Raw genomic sequence first — 25,040 nt, 5'->3', positions numbered from 1 at the left:
GTAAATCCATGTTTCCTCAAGTATATAATGCCACAGGTGATTTTTGGTTACTACTCCTTGAAGGATTCCATTCAGCTTGCTTAACTGTGAGATACAGCTTTCACCCTAATTTCCACAAAGCAGCTCAGAGCGATTCTTTTACCATGTGATGACTCCTTTGCTCAAATCCTCTCGTGGCCTCATTTAACAATCTTGAAGCTCTATATGATCTGGCTTCACTCACCTGCCCCCAGCACCATCTTGTTTGACTTCATCTCCAGCTTCTCACCCCCTCTTTTTCTCTGTTCCAGCCATTGTGGCCTCCCTGCTCCACTAACATAACATACAAGTCTATTTCCTGAACTGCTGCTCCCTCATAACTGCTCCCTCAGTTATGATCATGGCTCCTTCCTTCAATCTCTTCTCAAAAGTCCAATGGTCCATGAGCCCTACTTGGCTCTCCCATACATAGCAGTACAAATGCATACCTTCATTCCCTATGTCTTTTACTGTGCTTGATTTTAATCCACTGCATTTTTTTGCCACCTAATTTGTTATATATTGGCTTGTTTACTTATCACCTGTCTCCCTCCATAAGAATAAGGGCTCCAGGATGGCAATTGTTTTGCCTGTGTTGTTCACTGTGTATCCCTGGTGCCCAGAACAGTATGGGATGATGAGTAGCCATTCCAGGAATGAATGAACTGTTCATTTCAGCTCATGAGAAGTAGGGTGCTGGATAGGGAGTACAGTCATTCCCAGTGGAAAAAAAAGGGTTATTCATTAAATGTCACTCTACTCTGTCAGTTTTTAGGAGGCTGGAATGAAAAGTGCTTCAGTCTATTTTTATTGTCACCTTTTTGAGGCAAGTAGCCATTGGCACCATATATAATCTTCATTGTAAATGAATACAGTAGTACCCCCTTATCCACAGTTTTGTTTTCTGCAGTTTCAGTTACCTGCAATACAGTACAATATGATAGTTTAAGAGAGAGAGAGAGACCTCATTCATGTAACTTTTATTACAGTATATTGTTATAGTTGTTCTGTTATTGTTAATCTCTTACTGTGCCTAATTTATAAATTAAACTTTATCATAGTTATGCATGTATTGAAAAAAAACATGGTATGTACTATATAGGGCTTGTTACTATATGTGGTTTCAAGCATCTACTGGAAGTTTTGAAATATATTCCCTGCAGTTAAGAAGCGATTACCACAAGGTAAAAGTCAATTTCTCATGAAAATGTTTTATTGAAGTATAACATATACCCAGAAAAATCCAAAAATCATAGATGGTTAAATGTTCGCAAAGTAAATACATCCTGGTACCCAATGCCCAGATCAGGAAACAAAACATTACCAGAATCCCATAAACCCCTTCATGTTGTCATCAATGTAATAACTCCCCAGTGTTTAGCCTACCATTTTAATATCATAGATAGTACTGCTTGTGTTTGGACTTAATACACATAGAGTCATAGGGCATGTACTCTTTTATGTCTGGATTCTTTGCTCAAAACTATCTTTATGAAAATCATTCATGTTGCTGCTAATAGTCATAGTTCATGCATTTCCATTGCTGTATAAAATTCTGTGCTACTGTTGATAGACATTTGAGATTTTTTTCAATTTTTGTGTATTACAAATCACGCTGAGATGAACATCCTTGAATGTATCTTTTGGTTAACACATAAAAATGCATGCCTTGAACTTCATTAGGTATTGCCAGACATTTTTCCAAAGTGGCCTTACCAATGTGCACCATCACCAGCAGGGCAGCAGAATTCCAATCACTTCTCATCACTGCACTTTGTATCGTGTCTTTTACATTTTAGCCACTGTGGTGGGTGTGGAATGAGTGCAATGTAGTTATAATTTGTATTCCTCAGGACTAGCGCTGTGGAACACTTTAAAATATATTTGTTGCCAATTTGAGTTACGTGAATCTATTTTCATGGATATTAAGATAATATAGGTCATATATGGATAAGGTAGAAATCATATAGGTCATAATTTAATGACTAAAATTTAGTAAACATTGCTTTCATTAATGACTCTTTTACTAATTGATAGATTGTATTCCCTTTACAAAGCTTTTGCTGTGGAAAATTCAGTTCAATAGACGCTAATTGTGGGTTAAGTATGAGTAACCCTCCATGCTGAATGGTGTGAGGCTACCAAGGTCCACGTCATGGGAAGCTTCTCAGATGTTATGTTGAAGCTATGTCTAACAAGCATAAACAGGGTCTGCAAGTAAGGCAGAAAAGGGAAGCCAGTGTACTAGAAAAACCTAAATAAAATTTGAAGGTGCGAAGAAGTATGAAACTTTTAGGAAATTGCAAGGGTTCAGGTGTGGTTATCAGAAATAATAAAGAAAATTGCCACCATCTTGTTTAGAGGGAATTAAGACTTGAAGAATGACACTTAACATTAGCCTCCAGAAGTACCAAGGGCCAATAGTAAATTGGACTTAGGGTTTAATTCCATTAGTTGTGTAGCTTGAAATGTTTGAAGTTAACTCAGCATCATTTACAATGATTTTTATGCCAAATGAAATATGCATGAGCAGGGAAATATTTCCTGGATAGCTTTTTGCTTTCTGTGTTAGGCCTTATGTCAGCTGTCTAAAATGTAGAAGTGAGCAACACATTTATTGTTATTGAGAATGCATAGTAAAATAACATGAATTCTATCATTTTTACAGCTGAGATGCTGTTATAGATTAAGCAGAAAAACCCTGGCAGCCTCTAGTTAAAAAATAATGATTTTATTATCCTTTTTGGAGTTAACATTTATTTTTAACTAATGTTTCACTTTAGTATTAAAAAATTCCTTTCAGAACTAAATACTATAGTCAAATCCATTATTTTTGACACTGTATTTTAATTGGTTATTAGAAAAATTAACAGTTCTTTATCACATTATATTTTAATGAAATCTTTCAAAATGATTAGGCAGAAGATATTTTTCCTTCTAGTTTCAAAAATATTTGTAGAATATTTCTTAAAATACTGTAGGGAATGTCTGTCATTTCTGAATAGATGTGGTTCTATCTCAAGGCTAAATATAACTCAATTGTTGAAAAAAATGTGATACACATGGAACATATGTGTATATAGAATCGGGATTCACAGCATGTGGTCTTCTTTACTCGTAGGCTGAAGAAAAAGTCCCAGTCGGTGGATATTAATGCTCCGGGGTTCAACCCTTTGGCTGCTGCAGGAAAGCAAACACCACAAGCCAGTAAGCCCCCTGCACCCAAGACCCCCATCATTGAAGAAGAACAGAACAATGCAGCAAATACTCAGAAACATCCTTCCAGAAGGAGCGAACTGAAGAGGTTCTACACAATTGGTGAGCACCAGATGTTTTACACAAGTGAATAGATGAAATCTACCTAAATGGCATTGAGAATTTCTGGGTCTGTTTAGTTCAATGGCTCCTTGTTATAAAACATGTAAATCTTTCTGATGGTGTATTTGGACATTTTCTTATGTGGTCTGAACATAAAGATGGAAAACTACTGAAAAACTTTCAGCAAAGTTAAATAAAACAGGCTTGAGGACCTTCTATATCCTAACCTAAGGGAAGTAAATATACATATACATACATATACATACACATGTACTACATATGTGTAGAAAAACCTTCTTAGGTTTTTCAGTTTTTAACTTTGTGTGCTACTATTTTCATTTCAGTCATTGTTCAGCCAGTGCCTTTCTTGTTTTTTGGTTTTTGTTTTATTTCATTTTCCCTTCAGGCTCCCAGGTCTCTGAACCTGTTCTGTCGGGTTGTTGAGACTGTGGTTGATGTCAGCCTGTAACTAACAAAGCCAGTAAGAAAGTAAAGTTATTACATTCTGAGAGAGGACAGATTACATTGTGGGTCTATTTTGACATTTCACCTTGCTTTACTTTGGAAAAATTGAATGGCATCCAGGCCCTTCATAGGGAAGAGTAATAGGATATGGTTTGGGTTTTGCAGGCATTACATTATTTCCCCCCAGATATAATAATATCCTGTAATTTTGTACTTTAACATTTAATCAGAGAGTTGTAGGCAATCAGTCCAAACAAATCAAATTACCAACTTTTGTGTACCATATTAGCCCAGCATGTCTTTGGCCTTGCTTTGTAATGAACAATAGCAGCTTTTAGTGTCTTAAATCTATCTGAGACAAAAGTTACTAAACATCTAATACATGGCAAAGAATGATGAGTAGGGGAGACAAATCCACCCAAAAAGAGAATGGCTGCTTTGGCCTTGCTTATTACTTCAATTTGGAGAGATTCGGTCACATCCAAAAGCGGTAATAGTAGAGACTGTGGCTTAATGGGTTAACCAGTGTTACATCAAAGAGGGCCTGTTTTCTTCAAAATTAACCATCCTCACCACCCCAATATGAGAATGTTTATTTTAAGATTATTTAAATCTTTTTCTTTGATATTTTAGTAGCCATTCCTAGAAATGATCATCAGGAGACCAGATTTCTAGTTCTAATTCCTATACCAATTTCCTGTGTGACTTTGTCAAGTCATTTTCCAATGTCTTTGGGTTAAATTCCTTCCTTCAAGCTGAAGAAATGCCTCCATGTAGGGCTAGCCTTATTTCAGAATTTGGCTGCTAAAACCATGCTTTCTCTTCCCACCATTTTATGTCCTCTTCTTATATATTCATTCTCAGGCTTCCTTTTTCCAGACGGTCAAGTCTCATTTTCTGAAAGGCAGCAAGCATGGTGTCAGTGAGATTGTCCATAGTCAGGTAATGAGAATTAATAAAAGTGTAGACAAGCACATATTTCTATTTTTAAAACTTATGCTAGCACAGTTCTTCAAATCAATTAACTAGAAAAGCTCACAAAGTCTATATAACTCTGTCCAATTACCAATATCCTCTTCTCCTCTGCAACATGTCTGTCGCCTTCTATTGCTTTTCTAATTGGCTAAAAAGACATGGTTAGTATTTTTTCCTTCAGCAAATAAAGCTTATCCTACAAACTCAATGGTCCTTAAAAATTAGAAAAAAAAAAAAGGAGAGATACTAACCAACTTTGCCACCATGAATAATGGGCTAAGTCTAGAAAATAGAAGTCTCAAAAGGGGTGGATTGCAGAAAGATGAACAATGAGTTATTTTAAATAATACCACCACTTGTGAATTCTTCTCTATTGAATTGGTAACAGTTTGCTTCATAATCAATGTGAGTGGCATGTCTATTGTGTTAAAAGAGACCTCTGAACTGTTAAATATACTCTATATAACCCTTTTAGTAATTTGGACCTGGAAACATTACCTTCAAGGCTGACATATTAGCAACCATGTAATCACCTGTATTGAAAGTTCCCTTTACAAAACAAATGTACTTCAATGTCTCTTAGTAAAAGTATTAGTAATAAACAATAAAAATTTTCACTTTTTGATAATTTCATATGCCAGGGGAAATTTAAGCTCCTGGGTTCTATCCTCAATTCACCCTCACAACAGCTCAGACGGGTACGTGTTACACCCTATTTTTATAGATGAGGATACAGCCATAGATCATTTAAAGATGGGGTCATGAGCTGTAGATAGCAGGCTCTGCAAATTAAATCTACCTTCTCTTGTGGCCTGTCAGAATCAGGCTTTCTCTGACTCTCAAAGTTGCCATCCCCTCTGTGCAACAATAAGCTGTAGTGCTGTTATTGTTGTTGTTGTTCTTGTTGTTGTTGTTGTTGTTGTCGTCGTTGTTGTTTGAGACGGAGTCTCCCTCAGTCGCCCAGGCTGGAGTTCAGTGGCGCAATCTCGGCTTACTGCAACCTCCCCCTCCCGGTTTCAAGCGATTCTCCTTCCTCAGCCTCACGAGTAGCTGGGACTACAGGCGCCCGCCATCACGCCCTGCTATTTTTTTTGTATTTTTAGTAGAAACAGGGTTTCACTGCGTTAGCCAAGATGATCTTGATCTCCTGACCTCTTGATCTGCCCGCCTCGGCCTCCCAAAGTGCTGGGATTACAGGCGTGAGCCACCACGCCCGGCCAGCTGGAGGAGATTTTATGGATAATATAGTGGAGTGATATTTTTACCACAAGTCCCAGAGAATCTCACTGAAGGAAGCCTTGCCAACAAACCCGTCTACAAACCGATATGCTCATTCATTGAAAGATACCTTTCAATATCTGTTTCGAGTTTACACTCCTGGAAAACTCTAGGAGCCCTCTTGTGGCCAAGTAAAGTACATTTAAATTTAGCAATGAAGTTTTATACTATAGTTACTACAGCCATACAAGCAATAATTTTAGGGCTTAAAGGATTTTCAAATAAAAAATAATAACTAGAAACATGTTGCAGCCATTGAAGTGTCTTTTAGTGGCTGCAGTGGCTTTTCTAGAATTATTTTCTTAGAAGTACAGTTACTCTTTAGTATTCAGGGAGTAGAGGGGATTGGTTCCAGAACCCTCACAGATACCAGAAATCTGCAATGCCCAAGTTCCTGATATAAAATAGCATAGTATATGCATATAACCTATGCACATCCATCTGTATACTGGAAATCATCTCTAGGTTACTTATAATATCTAATACAATGTAAAAGTTATATAAATAGTTGTTATACTGTATTTGTAGTCAGTATTGTTTTATATTGTGTTGTTACTGTTCATTGTTTTTGCTCTGGAATAGTTTGAATCAGTGGTTGGTTGAGTCCATAGATACAGAGCCTACAGATATGGAGGGATGGCTGTATAATAAAATTCCATTGATTTAGGATAAGTAGGGGAAAGCTAGTCACTATTGATGTGAAATAAATGAATCTTCAGATAAAAGGAAAGTAATCACCATGTCAGACTGTGGTTCAGGAAAGAGTATCTTCTGCCCTGCTTCCATCACTAACTGTGTAATCTGGCACAAGTTATTTACCATCATTTGACCTTAATTTTTACGTGTGTACAATGAAAGAGATAAACCAAATCATGTCTTTCAGAGTTGTTTTTCATCTTACTCTCTTTTTATTATCACAGCTGACCATAGAAAGTACTGTACAAGTGTTCTATTGCCATGAAACAAACTACCACAACGTTAGCAGTTTAAAATAACACCAATTTATGAACTCCCTGTTCTCTAGGTCAGTCCACATGGTATGACTGGGTTCTCTGCTCAGGCTGTCTCAAGGATAAAGTCAAGGTACTAGCTGGGCTGTGTTTTCATCTGGAGTTTCAACCAGGGGAAAAAATTGCTTCTAAGCTCATTCTTATTGTTGGCAGAATTCAGTCCCTTGCAGTTGTAGGGCTGAGCTACCCGTTTCCTTGCTGGCTGTTTACCAGGGACCACTCTCAGCTCCTAGGGGCTGCTTGCTTTTCTTGTCGTGTGGCCCCCTCCACCTTCGAGCAAAGAACTTTACATCAAGTCTCTTTCATTCGGATTCTCTGTCTCAACCAACCAAGAATATTCTCTGCTCTTAAAGAATTCATGTTATTGAGTCAGGATCACCCAGATTTTCTGTCTTAAGGTCCACACAACCTAATCGCGGGAATAAAGTCCGTCATAAATTCCAGACCCCGGAGTTATGCAGACACCAGAGGGGTGGGAGATCTTGGTGATCATTTTAGAATTCTGCCTACCACATTTTACAGCACCGCCTGATATACACACATGCAAATACCAATATATCGCAGATGAAATTGCTTAAAAGCATTTCTATTACTATCTATTTTGATTACTTATAGAACAGAATATTCTATAGAATATGAAATAGAATGGAACATTCTATTTCATTTTTTAAATACAGTCTCAACTCGCTAAATTTATTTCATAGTCCATTAATGGGCTATGACCTGAAGTTTGAAAAATCACTGGACTTGATATTTGAAATCCTTCAGATACTTAAACTTCTATTATTCTTTTAAAAATAGAATTGTTAATTAGAGCTGGAATAAAAAACATTAACTTAGTGGAGTAGCACTAATAGGTAAATAGAAGAAAATGGAGTGGAATTTTTTACTACTCCAATTATTGTTTGTGTTAGATAAAACCATTTGAGTTTGACAGGGTGCATAAGAAACATATCCTTCAAAACCACAGCCCCTACTTAAAGATAGATAATGAAGCCAAATAGTAGACTCAGATATTTGTGATAATCATTTTATTTCACTACCCTTAATTCAAGGAACTACATATAAGGACTTCTGAAAAATATTGTAAATTAAGCATGGAGGTAGTAAAGAAAACTGTGCACACAGGAGCCAAGCATGTACCATTGCTCCCTAAGGCATACGGTTCTATGTGATATTGATTCCTCACTTCAGGGAACTGGAGCTGGAATTCATATATCTCGGTCCAGCTTCTGCGACTATTAGTAAAAGCTCCTGATGTCTTTCTATACGGAGGGTTTTCGCTGGACAGTTAGGAAATAGGACCACTCTTGAATGAATATCCCCACAACGGGAATCATTCAGTGAAACACCGAACACTGATTAGTCCCTGATCAATCCCTGCTGTGTGAAGGCCTCATGGAAGATGCTGCTCAGAATAGAAAGAAAAATGAAACAGAGAGCCCTGCTTTCAAGGCAGCCATCCTATGTGTTGGGGAAGAGTGTGCCTGGTTGAAATGAGCACACTGGTAAGCAAAATAGACAACACAGAATGCCCTAAATGCCATGGACGTGGGGGAGAGGGTGGTGTGTAAGGAATGAGGGAGGGGGCAGCAGGAGCCAAGGGAGAGTCAGAGTGCCCTGGAATCCACAAAAGGAGAAATCTCCTCAGATTGTGTAGATGCTGGGAGGCCCTTTATGGGCTCCATAGAGCAAGACACCCTCAGCACTCTCCTCTGTTTTTGCGTATGAGCTCCCCCGGCATCTGCACTTCCCTGTGCCTCCTGTTTTCTTGTGTTGGCATGTCTGTCTCCATACTGCTTTTCAGTTCTTAGGAGGAGGGAATGGTGCCTGCAATCTCATTAATCCCAGCATTTAGTGCAGTGTGAGGCACACAGTTAAGTGCCAAATAACTGTGGAGGGCAGAGAGGATAGTTAGAAAGGGTTATGAATCTTGTCCTTTGAAGTGGAGGAGGAGAGGATGGAATCTACTCAGAATTCAGTTGGAGGACGAATTTAACATTTACTGTGTGCCAGGATCTTTAAGCAATTTTTACACATTATCTCACTATACAAAGCTCAGTGACACAGGGTTATGACCTCACTTTCATGAAAATCAGAAGTCCAGAGAGGTTAGGAGATTTGTCTAAGGTCACAGCTTCCCCAAATAGCCTAGATAGGATCCAGACCCAGTTTAATGTAATTGCAGAGCAAAGGCTCTTAAACACCACAACATGCTATCTGTTTATCCTCCACCGTAAGTATACAGCTAAAAGATTCTTCTATCTATAGGCCATTAGAGAAGGATTGGAATATCTGGTGTAGAAAACAATGAGTAAGATAATTACAACCTTTATGTTTATTTTTTTAAAGTCCTCTTTTATGACTTATGCCACGTAAATGCTCTCTGCAACTTAGTAGAGAAGCCAGAAAAGCTTTCAGTTTAGCCTTTCCTCAGCAGGGCTCCTGAATAGGGGGTCCCACAGGGGGGCTCCTTGGCTAACAGGTGTTTGAATAATACCTCTGGAACTTTCCTTCAGTTGAAATCTCTCCCTCTCAGGTTGTCACCTTGTCATGGGAATTGACAGTCTATTTGTCCCTTTTAATCTTGTTTGTCTTCATGGATCAACCTCTCCCTTTTATCCTATCTAAACTAATCTCACTGTAACACCTTCTTGTAAGACACAGTCTGTGATTAATCATCCAATGTTCTTTACCCAGCCATTTATAGTCATTTAGATTCAGATAAATGAATTAAATAAATATGTATTGAATGCCTACTATGTTCCAGGCTACGTTCAAAGTCCTGTGAATAAACGATTAAACTAAACTAAGGCCAACCCTCAGGTGCTTATATTCTAGTGGGGAAGGCAGGCAATAAATATACAATCAGGTATTTAACACACTGTCAAGTAATGATACGTTTTTAAAGAAGAATAAAATAGATTGAGAGAGGTAATATGTTATGCGTGTAAAATATGTTTAAATCTTATACAATTTTTATGAACATTCTAGATGATGAATTGTCTCAGCACTAACTGGGAAATCAATTGGCTGGATTCGATTACAGGACATTAGATACATAAATAATAGATTTTTCAGAGTTGTTTTCTACCTTCCTTGGAATCAGATTAGCTTATGAAAAGACTAATGGAATTGATATTTGCAGCATGAAGGAGAAAATGATTAAGGGGAAATTTATTGACCCTCATGCTTCCCCACATTGTTTTCAAGAGGAGGTATCCAGATGTTCATTTCTACCAATAATAAACAAGGAATGTGGATTAAGCTATAATTTAGCATATTGAAATTAAGTATCAGGGAAAATGTAACAAGTTTTAGTATATACAGAGAAGCTGGGTTGTTTTGTTTTGTTTTGTTTTGTTTTTGAGATGGAGTCTCGCTCTGTCACCCAGGCTGGAGTGCAGTGGAGCGATCTCAGCTCACTGCAACCTCCACCTCCCGGGTTCACACCATTCTTCTGCCTCAGCCTCCCAAGTAGTTGGGACTGCAGGTGCCCGCCACCATGCCTGGCTAATGTTTTTGTATTTTTAGTACAGACGGAGTTTCACTGTGTTAGCCAGGATGGTCTCAATCTCCTGACTTCTTGATCTGCCTGCCTCAGCCTCCCAAAGTGCTGGGATTATAGGCGTGAGCCACTGCGCCCAGCCTGGTTTTTAAAAATGTATAGCTATTGTCTCTTCAGAGTGGTTTAGGATTCAACTTGCCAGAGGGAAAGAGAAAATTAGCACTCAAAGATCCTAAATTATTTTGATCAAGGCCATGAAAGCTGTGTAGTCATTCAGTGGGTGTTTATTGAGCTCCTTCTTTTGCTCAGGAAGGCAGGTGAATCGATGATGAGGAACTTGGCCTTGAGAACTTAAAGTCTAAGTTGGACCTTTATATTCCTCCTGCTAGTTATGAGACCATAAACAAAGTAATTAGAATCTCAAATCTTAGTATCCCTCCTTATAAAAGGAAAAAAAACTGTTCCTTACTGAAAGTGCTGTGGTGAGGTATAAGTGAGGTAATGTATTTAAAGTACTTACATTAGTGCCTAGAACTTGCAAGTTCTCAGTAAATATTAGTGAGCTTGTTGTGGTTGTGAATTAAGGATAGAGTATGAATGAAGCACCATGGTACCTGCTCTAATGGAACTTATATGAATCAAGCCTCTTGTCTTGACCTTTGTGGATCTGATCAAATCATCCCCTGTTTAAAACCCGGCAGTGGTTCCCCACTCTCCACAAAATAAGGTTGTTACTCTATAGACCTTTCAAACTGCGCTTACCTTTCATCAGCTTTATTGCAGACCTCAGCCCTACACTCCAGCCAAGCTAAAAACTGTTTGTGGTTTCCCAAAGTTGTAATTCTGTGTGCTGTATCATGGCTTTTCCTTCTGCCTAGAATAGTGATACCTCCACCTCTTTTAGCCTTCTGATTAACTACCCATTTGCCAGGATTCAATCCAAACATCCTTTACACCTGGCCACAACTTCTCTAAATCTGATTAATATGAATACATCTCAAGCATTTTAATATACAGTTTGTCCATCTTTTAGGTGACTAACATATTGGATTTAATAAATTTAATAAATGCTTATAACGTTTCTATAGAGTGAGTGGATTTAAGTCTCTGAAAGTTGAATGACTTATTCATGGTCATACTGTAAATCGTGTCAAAGCCAAGGGAAGAATCTAAGTAAACTGGCCAGTAGTAAAGAGCCCATCCTTTACATTTATTTTCAGGTCAAATTGTCTTTTCAAAAACAAAAATGAAATTAGACGGTTGATGGAGATCTCACTGAGTGGTTCCCCAAGTGCTAGCCTATACCATTGATGGTATAGATCCAATAGAAAAAGATAGAAAAAGATCCAATAATAAAATAACAGTAGTTTTTCATAAGACTATACTTAGTTAAAGTGACTGTCTTTTCCCTTTTCTCTTTCTTTCGTTCTTCCTCCTTTGTCCCCTCCCTCTTTCTTTCTCCCTTCTGCTCTTTCTTCCACCCTCTTTCTTCCCTTTTTCCTTCTTTCCTTCTCTCCTTGTGTTAAAATGAATGGTCTTTTGTGAAATGACTGCTTAGTATATGGTATCAGTTTGGGGTTTTTGTTTAAGTCTGTTCTTTTAAAATTCTTTTACTTGTCAAAATATTAAGTTGGGAAATAGTCCCTAAAATATTCTCTTGAAATTGTGATGGTCTGTAAAATTGCAAATTCTAAAATCCAATGCAATGATCTTGTCTTTTGCCCTGCTTGCAGGATAGAATACCTTCAACATTCCAAGCTTAATGATGCACAGTTAAATACAAATTTGTATCTTACTAACCCCAGGCTGCTTACATATTGAAAAGAGAGCCTATAGAACTAGGGGTTCCCTGGGAATTCTTCTCAGTAGTAGGCAAAATTAAAACAGTAATAACTAGTTTGGAAGCTCTAAAGAGAAAAGCAAGACACATATTTAACTGCTTTTTAATTGCAGCACAGCAGACACTTTAAAATATCATCACATAACTTGTACGCCTCTCATTTAATAAAAAAGATAACTCTAAAGTAAAAATACTGTAACAGGAGGTTAAAAAATAAAAGGAAAAAACCAATCTTGCTAGAGGTGGCACACTCTGCAGTGTGAAACTAGGTCACCATTGACCTGGAACCTTCTCTCCAAGCTGGAAGGTTCTTCATGGAGAAGCCGGAGTCTCTGCGATTTGATCAACAAAACTATCTTGGCATGCAGGTCACTGTCTATAAGCACAGAAACTAAAACAGATAGCTGCTCTGAGCGTTCTAATTAAATTAAATTCTTGAGAACTACGACTTTGTTTTGAATTGAAATTTGTTTTGACAGTTTGATGACTTTTTACATTTTCTGGGTCACAAAAATGTTTAGGGAAAATTATTTCATTGCTGAGGTTTCTTGTTACACATGGAAGCCAAAAGTCCCTAAATGGACCTGGGCATTTCACAGATTTTGAAGAGTGGTTCAAAGTTTGTATAAGTACCCAATATGTAGTTTTTTATTAAGATAGTGGAATTTGAGGACATCAAGATTTCAAGTTTAATTTTTTGGTTCATTTGTGTATTAATCAGACCGTGGGATTCAATACATGTTTATGACAGTCTACATCTCCATGTGCATATTTGTTGGAGGGATATTTGATTGGGATTTTATTTTACAACATTTTTCATTTATTTCATTTAATATCTACTATAAAACATAAGATTAAGGAAATCCAACAGGCTGAAACTACTTTCAACTCTAAAATTAATATGAAAGCTTTATTTCTTTCGAGAGAAATTAGATTTTTTTTAACCAATCATTTATGTAACTTTAAACTTTACCAAGCAACCGGAGGTATACTCAGAACGAGAAAAAATGTGTTTGCTTGATATCCCTATAGATTTGTAGTGTCTATAATTTGTTAAATAAACTTACCAACTCTAGTTTTATAGCATTAGCACCTTATTTTATAGACTTGCCTTATTCTTTTTTTGCCCTGCTTGTGTGATTGTTCTCTGTCAGAAGGAATCAACCCAGAATCAAGAAATACAGCTTCATCATGGCCATGATAAATGGATTAAGAAATGTCAGTAACATCGAGGTTTCCTTGAGCAAATGGTTTTGGTATTCCATTTGAGCTGCAGCATAATAGTCTTTTTTTTTTTTTTTTTTTTTTATACTTTGAGTTCTAGGGTACATGTGCATAATGTGCAGGTTTGTTACATATGTATACTTGTGCCATGTTGGTGTGCTGCAGCCATCAACTCGTCAGCACCCATCAACTCATCATTTACATCAGGTATAACTCCCAATGCAATCCCTCCCCCCTCCCCCCTCCCCATGATAGGCCCCGGTGTGTGATGTTCCCCTTCCCGAGTCCAAGTGATCTCATTGTTCAGTTCCCACCTATGAGTGAGAACATGTGGTGTTTGGTTTTCTGTTCTTGTGATAGTTTGCTAAGAATGATGGTTTCCAGCTGCATCCATGTCCCTACAAAGGACACAAACTCATCCTTTTTTATGGCTGCATAGTATTCCATGGTGTATATGTGCCACATTTTCTTAATGCAGTCTGTCACTGATGGACATTTGGGTTGATTCCAAGTCTTTGCTATTGTGACTAGTGCTGCAATAAACATACGTGTGCATGTGTCTTTATAGCAGCATGATTTATAATCCTTTGGGTATATACCTTAAACAACGTATTAAAAAACAAATTATATCTGTCAATTTATTTAATGATTTCTAAACTGCCCAATTAAACCTATACTGGTTTAATTCATGGAATAATTAAAATGGACATTGTTCATGGTTGAGAAATAAGCATGATCCTGTTTGAAATTTCCTAAATCCCTATTAAAATTAGTCTTTCACTGCTTTTAGCAAATAAAACTTGCCCTTTTAACCTGCTAACACCACCATGAACTTCCCATTTCACTGAATAATGATGAGGGGAATAAAATGAGAAATTATTAAGCAAGATCTACTCTATTTTAAACATTTATAGATCGAATTAATGGTGATTTGAATAGTTAAGTAATATGTCTACATTTCCCAATGTTTTCATTTTTTTAAGAGTAGGAATTTAAAGAACTTCTAGGAACTTGCTCACGTTCAGAAATGAAACTATTGGTATCTCTTGATTTTTTAAAATTTGCTTTTCTTCCCACTTTGTACCTAAGGATATATGTTTTCTTAGTTTTTTTTTTTTTTTTTCTTCTTTTATGAGATGGAGTCTCAGTGTCATCCAAGTTGGAGAGCAGTGGTACAATCATAGCTCACTACAGCCTTGAATTCCTGGGCGCAAGTGAGCCTTCTGCCTCCGGAGTAGCTGGGATTACAGGTGTGCATAACCATACCAAGTCCGGATATTTCTTTACATGTAAAAATACTACAGGATTTATGCTTGTCAATGAAATTTTGAGCATGTTCACAGTTATGACTGAAAGAATATTACTTATGAGAATGGAAAAACAGGTAAAAACCAGACACAATTGGGGGGAAAAGCTTCTATTGCTGTTTCTACCAAAGATTTGAAACTACTTTTACTATAGTTAAAAGCTGTGAATCCAACTGAAGATTATAAATGTTACAGTGACCATTCATGATACATTCCCTATGTATTATGTGTACGTCTACATACAAGCAAGTTATTAGTAAACAGCTTTAAAATTCACTAACTCAAATTTTGTGATCATCTGAACCAACTGAGATAAAAAGTCTTTGTATTAGTACAATATGAAAAAAATATATTATATGTGGGTTTATAACTGAAACATGATTTCAGGACACAGAAGATATTAGGTTCAGCAATTTAGCTTAGATAACTGCTTTTTGGTAGGGAAAAATATGTACTAAGAGAAATTAATATGCTGGTTTTAAAGTAAGGTTATCTATTCATTAGCTTATTTTATGTTACCTCATATATGTTTGAAAATAATAAAGTGAAATTCCTCCAAAATATTACATGAACAAGTTTAGTTAATTTAGATTGGTATCTTTTGAGAAAGAAAACCCATGTGTCCTTAATCATGACCAACAAATCTTAGCATTCTGTTTCCTCCATTCTGTTTGATCATTAATTTGGTAAGTCTCTTTCATAAATTTGAATCTTCTGTCTTATAGAAAAAGACTAATATGCTTTATAGAAAAAAAACTAATATGCATTGGATTTAAATGAACTCTGTTAACTAATGCAATATAAACTCTCTTAATGAATGAATTATTATATCTATAAACCCTCTTCATATGAAAAACACTATGCATTATGCATATAGAGGCAGTCCAACCCAGTATACAAATCAGTAAGACTTTTAACAGTGTTTGCCTCCCTGCTACATTTCAGTGTTTTCTGTTTGCTAGGATTTGTACTCAAAGATCCTTGGAGGTTATTGTGTTGCTTAAATTTTCATACATGTTGATAGAAAGGGCATCTATATCCTCTCATAGTTCTCTGAGCTAGAGGAGGCAAAAATTATCTTTGATAACACATTGTAGATAAAATATCATAGGTGCCCGCAGAGAGTCAAACCTTGTGAATCTGATTTATTGAGTGTCTTATAGGCCAATTCAATAGAATTTCTTTTCCAGTTAGATAGATTCCGTTTTGAAGTCTTTTTCAAGTACTATTTCAAGTGAGGCAGGATGTGGCAAAATCAGCACAATAATATTTACTCTAAGTAAAGGAAAACAGGTATGTGGTGTGCTGTTTGGGGTACAGAGCTTTTACTTCCTGCTTTAAGTAATTCTCTCAAGTTACAGATCTTTTTGTGATATGAAAAACACTCTTGTAAATAAATGTATAGTGAGTGGGATGGAATGGGGATAGCTGAAAAGATAAGGAAAAGGGGAATATAAATAACAAACGGGGAATATAAATAATAATTCTCTCTCTCCATGCTGTCATCTTTCTTTTTCACCTCCACCCCTATATAAGCCTATGTAAACCTCAATTCAGTGGACAATTTTAAGAATGCTTACTCATTCATTTAAAAACATGATTGAATGCCTACATTATCAACTACCAATAGTTGGGAACAAGGCTTGAGAGAGAGGAGAGGGAGTCTTGTGTGCTACACCATGGAATTTGGGCTTATTCTTGGCATCTTGGGAACTTGTGAAGGGCTTTGCCTAAGGCAGTGTCTTGATGAGATTGCTTTATAGAGAGAGATTTCTAGCATCACATGGAGAATGGTTGGGAACTTATGTGCCTACAAAGAGAAGAATCTTTTAGCCATATAGTGTAGGGGCTAAAAAGATAGCATGTTGTGTTATTTAAGAGCCCTTGGCTCTGGAATTACATACAACTGGATTTGGATCTTACCTCTGCTATTCTGGGCAGCTTCGTGACCTTGGACAAGTCACTTAATCTCTCTGGACTTCTGATTTTCATGAAATTAAGGATATTACCTGGTATTACTCAGATTTGTAATATGAGACAATGTATATAAATTGCTTAAATGATCCTGTCACACAGTAAGCACACAATAAATGTTAGTTAAAAAGCAAATTATCACAATAAAAATAAGGAGGAGTAACAAGAACCAAAACTAAGAGGCAACAGGACCAGCAAAAGATTCCAGACAGATGAAGTATATAAATCTAGACGAATTCATGACCAGCTAGAAATAAGTAAGAGGAAGATTTTCTAGTCAATGCTATGATTTCAGGCTTTAAATATTTGAAGCCATAGAAGCTAACCTTTTCAATTAAAAAGCTATATCCTCTTTCATGAACAAAATAAGTATCTCTCTGGGCCAGAAAAAGGATAAAATGCATAACAATAAATGAGTGTTGAAGACATAGGCCTTTTGCATTAATATACATTGAATTTAAAAGAACCTTATTATAAATATCAGAAACATCATGCATTGAGCATATGGAGGACAGCCTGTCAGGCACAGTGTTGATACATTGCTGTTAATTAAATCCATTCTTCATTCATATTTCCTTACTTTTTACCTGACATCTAGGATCCTATCCAGGGTACTACATTATATTTAGTTGTCACATCTTGGGTTTTTCTCAGCTGTGACAGTTTATGGTGTCCTTTTCCTTGTTACGATGCTAGAGTTGAGCTCTTGGCTGCCCCTGACTATTTCTGGACCAGAGCCCTAAAGGGATAGGAAGAGCCTAATAGGAAAGGAAGTTGAGAACCAATGATCAGAGACATAGAAGGCAATGTTTGTTGTTTCCTCCAGCTCTATAATCCAATACATTTGTTAATTCTTAGCCTCTGCTAGTAATTAGGAAAACAAATGAAACTATGTCATTCATGTGATGAAAAGTACAAAAGAAGAAGATTAGGATGGGACCTTGACATCCTGGAATTAGAGAATAAAGGTGTTTACAAAAGCTATGTTGAGAGTGGTAGCGGGAGACTCTTTATTCAAGGAGAGAGAGGGAGCAGCACATAGCTTTGGCATTTATTAGTTTTTGCACTTAGTGTAAATCATACTTAGGATTCATTCTGTGTAAACACCTATGTATCGCAGAGTCATACCACATCACACGGCCTGAGACCTTTCTCCTATATTATTTTGGGACTTGTAGAAGACTTGAAGGCAAGGCAGCAGAGAGTGAATGATTCAGGACTTGAAGGCAGTTTTATGACATGCTACCTGAACAGGGCAGCAGTTTGAGTTTACCTTTTTTTGTTTGCTTTTTTTTTTTTTTTTTTTTTTTTTTTTTTTCTGAGATGGAGTTTCTCTCTCCTTGCCCAGGCTGGAGTGCAATGGCGCATCTTGGCTCGCCACAAACCTCTGCCCCCTGCAAGCAAATCTCCTGCCTCTGCCTCCCAAGTAGCTGGAATTACAAGCATATGCCACCACGATTGACTAATTTTGAATTTTTTTTAGTACAGGCAGGGTTTTTCCATGTTGGTCAGTCTGGTCTTGCACTCCTAACGTCAGGTGATCTGCCTGCCTCAGCCTCCCAAAGTGTTGGGATCACGGGTGTGAGCCACCGCACCCAGCCGGGTTTACCTTTTATCAGCGGGACTCAGAGGGGAAAGCTTTAAAGTCTGAAATATATTCCAAAGAATTGCATTCCAAATTTTAATGTGCATTGGGGATCTCACAAAAATACAGATGCTGACTCAGTAGATCTGGGGTGGGGCCTACAATTTTTTCTGCATTTGTAACGAGATTCTAGATGATACTGATGCTGATGCTGCCAATCCTGGGTAGCAAGACTAATTTAAAGAGCCTGAAGGCTTTCATCATCGAACAACACATATAAAATCCTTTTCACTGTTTGATCCCAAGTTATCATCCTGAATCAAGAATTTATTTATCTTAACATGTGTGTTCCTTTCCCAGAACAAACTACCCAGTTCCCAGCCCTTAACACCTATAAGAAACCTTTAGAATAAGAAAAAGAATATGGATATTATTACAGAGACATCTCTGTAGCTTTTATACTATAAAAGACACAAATGGCCATAGAGTAGTAATAGATAAATTTGTTTTACTAAAATTAGAGCATTTGAGATATGTTAGCAGTTGGCTGTGACAGTTTAGTGTAGTGTAGAGCAGTGAAAATAACACAGGTTCAGATGTACACACACAAAAACATTAGAATTATCAATTCACTGGCTATTTTAGCTCTATCAGGCATTGGCTGTGTTGGTCAAGTTTGCTGGTCAGTTTTTCAACCGTTAAATGGTAATAAAAGCACTTTCTTCATAGGATTTTTGTGATTATTAAATAAGATAATGCATGTAAATCTCTTCGTACTGAATCTGACTAGTAAGTACTTAACAAATACTTGCAATTTCATTAAAGAAGCAGAAAGAAAATGAAAAAGGGTTAATAGGGGAAAGTAATCGCTAATCAATAGTAAGTGGTTTTAGCTTGGGAAAATACATTATTGATAAGTTTTTAATACCTCTGTTCATTTTTTTATGCTGAAAACAAGCATGAAGTTTTTAGATCAGAATTACGATCTGCAGCAGTAACAGCAGGCTGGGCCCCCCTCCACAGTCCCTCAAGGCCATGCAATGAACGTCGATGTCAGCTGTACCTACAGGGGTTTGTACTGCCAAACCCCTGAAATTATGACTCTGGACATCTATATAGGAGCTGGACAGCTGCCATACTCCCCCTCTGGAAAGAAGGAGAGAAACTGTTGTCCCTAATGTAAAAGAATCTTCTCTGGGAAAGATCCCTAAGTGTTTACAGTCCTTTGGAATATAAGAAAAATAGCTCAGGGATTTAGCCTCCTTTGAAATGTAAACGCAAAGCCCCAAGGAGATAAATCTCTGTATCTCTCCGGAGCTATCTATTCTATCACCATTTCACCCAGTTGCCAATTTTCTTTGCTTAGAAAGCCTGACCCTGTAGCAGCCGGGCGCAGTGGCTCACGCCTGTAATCCCAGCACTTTGGGAGGCCGAGACGGGCGGATCACGAGGTCAGGAGATCGAGTCCATCCTGGCTAACACGGTGGAACCCCGTCTCTACTAAAAAATACAAAAAACTAGCCGGGCGAGGTGGCGGGCGCCTATAGTCGCAGCTACTCGGGAGGCTGAGGCAGGAGAATGGCGTAAACCCGGGAGGTGGAGCTTGCAGTAAGCCGAGATCCGGCCACTGCACTCCAGCCTGGGCGAGGGAGCAAGACTCCGTCTCAAAAAAAAAAAAAAGAAAGCCTGACCCTGTAGCAATATGAAATTTACATCATTTCCTGACAGTTATAAAACTATTATAAAGTTACATTAATGGAGAAAAAAATTATTAACTACCTCATATAATAGAAAAAAAGTAAAACCGTCCCTAGCAAATCCTCCCCTACTCAATATTCATTTCTGATAATAATAATGAGAAAAACCCAGGCTTGCTATAACTTTCCTTCAAAGTTTTCATTATTAGTGTGTGTCATTCATTCCATATCTCCTAAATAATTCCTAGTGTGTGAACTATTTTCCTTGTCATTGCGTTAGTAGTTATAAATATAGAAAACACATTTTCAAAAATTTAGGAAGCAGTTCTCTAGTTTGACCACAAGGCAGATAACACCTGACCAAATGATGTGGCTGTGCTCTGTATGGCTCCCATCAATGTACAAACCACATCGGCTTTAAGTAGCAAGGCTGTGAATTTGCACTCTCCCTAACATCAGCATCACTGAGAACACATGGTCATTGCCAAGCACAGAAATGACTGAAGAATAAAATAATACCCAAGCAATTGCTAAAGGAAAGTTGCTAAAGGGCTATTGCTAAAGGACATGTGTCTACATGAACATAGTCAGATGTAGCTTGACTCAGCTAAGGGCTACCAGGAAATAGCATTTACAGAGCAATCTCACCAACCATTTTATTTTTTAAAATGTTTTTTAAAATTTTTGTTGGTACATTGTAGGTGTATATATTTATTGGGTTAGCCAGCCATTTTTAAACAGGTGGTTCTGGGTCACTCAAACTAAATAATCTGCAAACATGAAAGGGAAAGAAGCAGAGACAAAAGCCTAACAAATGCTTTCAGGTTCTGAGACTGTCTCTGTTCCTCAGATTTGTGGGCCATTTGTTTTTTGATTGTATTTTTTCCAGCCAAGCTCACAAAGGACCCTGACACCAGTGGAAACATTCAATCCTCATGAGAATTCAAATCCACAACATATCTGTTATCTGAAAAGCAGTTATCTTGGCCAGTTTGAGTTGTTACAACAAATTACCCCAGAATGGGTGGTTTAAACAATGAATATTGATTTTTTCAGTTCTGGAGGCTGGAAAGTCCAAGAATAGATGCTGGCAGACCCAGTGTGTGCTGAGAGCCCACATTGCTGGTTTGCAGATGGCCATCTTCTCCTTGTATCCTCATGTCTTTATAAGGGCATTAATTCCACTTTCACCCTCATCATATAACTACCTCCCAAAGGCCTCATTTCTTAATATCATCACATTGGGGATTCAGCTTCAACATACAAATTTTGAGGGGACACAAATATTCAGTCCATAGCAGCAATGCATCGGGTGATGCAAAAGCTAGTAAGACAAGGCCCCTTTCTTTAGGAACCTGAATGCTGGTACAGTGGAGCAAAGACAGTGAGGGTGCAGTGATTCTAATAACACACAGGATGTCAATGTCCCAAGGCAAGTGCAAAATGCCATGAGAGTTTAAAAATTGAGGTGCTCACATGTAATTTAGGAAGACTAAATTCCTAAATGGCTCCAGAACAAAGGAAAATTTGAGGTGGGCCTTCAACTATGGAAAGGATTTCAGTAATAGTTAAGAATCCTAGGTGGGGGGCTGGGGAAGGGATAGCATTAGGAGAAATACCTAATGTAAATGATGAGTTGATGGGTGCAGCAAACCAACATGGCACATGTATACCTATGTAACAAACCTGCATGTTGTGCACATGTACCCTAGAACTTAACGTATATAAAAAAATAAAATCCTAATGGCCACTATTGACAGCCAGGCACAGATTTCCACAGTGAAGATAATGAAGGAGTTCCAAATGGAGACTTGATGTAGAGAGATAGGTTCAGGCTTCAGAGAGGGGGGCAATATACTCTCCATCCCAAAAAAGAAGAGTGGATCTTGGAATAGAACCGTGAACGAAGAGAAGAAGGAGAGAGGAAAAAGAGGGGAGGGCAAAATTAGCAGAATGCTGGACCTTATACCACCTTCCCACCTCCTCTATCTGTGACTCCTGAATTTTTAGGGAAGTTTGTACAAGTCATAAAATTCTGGCTGTGATTGGATTTTCTGTGGTAACTGATGACAGGATTAAGTTATTTTTCCTGGCTGAATTGGGCATAAATAGTGAGAAATAGTTACTGCCAGCCAAATGTGTGACCCTGGACATAAATATTCAGTCTATAGCAGCCATGTAGTTATTATCCTGGGATTCTAAATCTCACATCTGGTAAATTATGTGATTTAATATCCTGTGATCCCGAAGACCCCTTTAGGCCTCAAATTCTTGAATTTTAATATTTTTAACTGAGGTTCATTTTATTAGTGCTGTATTAAAATGAAATTATTACTTTTTAATTTTAATTTTTGGATACAAGTAAAAATGAAATTATCTTCAGCATTGATTTGATTTTTCAGCACAACATCTCTCTAAATAAAGCTAAAAATAACATTTGTTTATAAAAAACATGTTCAGTTTCTCTTATCATCTCTTTTCTGCTATTTTTGCTCTCGCCCATTAAGTTTTGTTGTTCTAAATCTAGGTTTAACTCTTTTTCCAAAATGTACAAATTTAAGGTTGAACTTGTTTATTGCTCATTCATCATTCTAACCATTCATCACATATTGTTGTTTTGCAGTTTCATAAACTTCTTTATTGAGCACAACTCTATTGCTGGATTAAAATGAGCAACCTTCATGATAATTAAATATCTGTATAGAAAGGGATCTTTTCTCAGCATATATGCTCTTTGTTTTGGTTTCATGCCTCCAGATAGTTCTGACAAGCTCAACAATTATGAATGCATAAAAACAGGCTTTTTGCATGCAGTAAACCAAAGTTAAAGTTTGCTAAAAAATGCATGCAGAATGAAGTTCTTCAACGTGGGGAAGAGAAAAAAGGAAGGAACTGCATATGCTGAATGCTGTGCATTATCATCTCATTTAATCATCTTAAAAACCTTGTGCCGTAGGTGTTTTACATCTTCATTTTACACATAAATTTCAGTGATATTATATGGCTTGCCCAAGGTTGCCGACCTGTAAAAGGGTAGAGTAAGGCTTTAAATCTGCATTTGACTTCAAAGCCTCTCTTCCTTACATTAAATTTTCTCTGGGTACATGTCATACTATCTTGTGGCCACTTATTTATCAGATAAGATAATGACTATATCAACTGTGTACAAACCGTAAAGTGCTACATAACTAACACTTACATTGCTATAGTTGATAAAAGTGGATAAGCCATTTAAACTTCCTAAGTAACAAAAATCAGTAATTGAGAAGCCCAATTATGCACTTAGTCTTACTGCAGTAAATTTACTTCTTATGTGTATATTTAGAACGGTAAATACGGTATTTTGTAATCAATATATTACTCCCACTGAAGCATTGAACATGCCCTTTTCATATTGTCACAGTTTAAAAACTCATTTTATGATTTAGTTATGTAGGGAATTTTGTGTGTGTGTGTGTGTGTGTGTGTGTGTGTGTGTGTGTTCTTTAGTACAAGCTAAATAAGACTTCTATAACTTTTGCATATTTTAACTCTTTAGTAAATTATGAACTGATAAAATTACAGTGATTTTTTGATGAAAATCAAAATTAAGCTCAGTAAACATATTGCTAAGGAAATGGTAAATTAGAAAAAGAAAAAGATTAGGATCTACAGTGGGATATAGTATGAATTCTTTGAGTGAATCATGTCAAACAACGTTTCTTAGGATTAGGAAAATATCATAGAGAAGTATGTTGATTTTAGCAGAACCCCTTTACAAACGTATGATTGTCATTTAGAAAGAAAGAGAAATGCACATGAGATAATACTCCTAGTTTTGAAGACTAATAATGAGGGGTCAGATGGGAGAGTGGTCCCTAGTGTTGAGCCAAAGGACCTGAGTTTCGGGCTGTGTCTCATCCAGATTTCATTCATATCTTTGACTCATACAGAAAAGAATGAACACGATAAGTGAGATCAACATATGACAGGATAAGTTCACTTTGAATGATAGCTGTAAATAGAAAAAATAATATTTATATAGTTGATTCAAACTTTATACAATTGACTCAAATGGAAAAGTTAACATGTAAGAAATTTAAATGTTTATTTTTTTTCTGTCTTTGAAAAAGCCAAGTATACATATACAGATTTCAGAACACTTGGTCTAGCAGAAATTTGGGTAAAAAAGATCCAATGAGTTCATTTGGAAGTTTGTTCTTTGGGAGTGAATTCTCAATAAAGTGACATAGCATAAAGTGACATGGCAAGCCAAAAAAGGAAAATAAACTTAAAGAATCAGGAGCAGAGAGATACGTGTTAACCGTGGAACACCCAAGAAGCAAAGATCAACCATTGTTTGCATAGGTCCCATAGGTAAATCTAAAACCCATGGGTAAAAGTTCCAGAAAGATCACTATTTAGCTTAATGTAAAAAAAGACTATATAAAATAATAAATATATATAAGGGATTCTAGACAACTCTGTCCTAGAGTGAATCTAATTTATTCTTTTAAAATAACATTTTGCATTTTTACACAAAATCATACTAATATCTGCACCATTCCAGTTTTTAGAATACACAACATTACAATCAACTTGTTTGCATTTTGATACACTTCTATTTTCTTTTCGCTCTAGTACTTCTGCATTTCTGCCCTCAATTAGGCAGTATAAAAGAGTCTAAAAACCATGGCTATTGCATTAGTCTGTTTTCATGTTGCTGATAAAGACATACCGGAGACTGGGCAATTTACAAAGGAGAGAGGTTTAATGGAGAACTCAGAGTTCCACATGGCTAGGGAAGCCTCACAGTCATGGTGGAAGGCAAGGAGGAGCAAGTCACAGCTTACATGGATGGT

At 37.0% G+C, this 25,040-nt stretch overlaps 1 protein-coding gene across 4 annotated transcripts in view; it reads left to right on the top strand.

The window, feature by feature from the left end:
* Positions 1-25,040, top strand: part of LOC105475999 (oxidation resistance 1) — a 469,579-nt gene that overhangs the window by 231,984 nt on the left and 212,555 nt on the right. For all 4 annotated transcript variants that reach the window (XM_011731544.3, XM_011731541.3, XM_011731540.2 and 1 more), the window contains one exon: positions 3,140-3,336. In XM_011731544.3, the coding sequence (XP_011729846.1) occupies positions 3,140-3,336 (197 nt within the window). The remainder of the gene's footprint in view (positions 1-3,139; positions 3,337-25,040) is intronic.

The sequence above is a fragment of the Macaca nemestrina genome, chromosome 8 (genome assembly GCF_043159975.1).
Source record: "Macaca nemestrina isolate mMacNem1 chromosome 8, mMacNem.hap1, whole genome shotgun sequence".
Classification (NCBI taxonomy): Eukaryota; Metazoa; Chordata; class Mammalia; order Primates; family Cercopithecidae; genus Macaca; species Macaca nemestrina.
The sequence above is the reverse complement of the archived record's forward strand: the minus strand, read 5'-3'. Positions and strand labels throughout refer to the sequence as shown.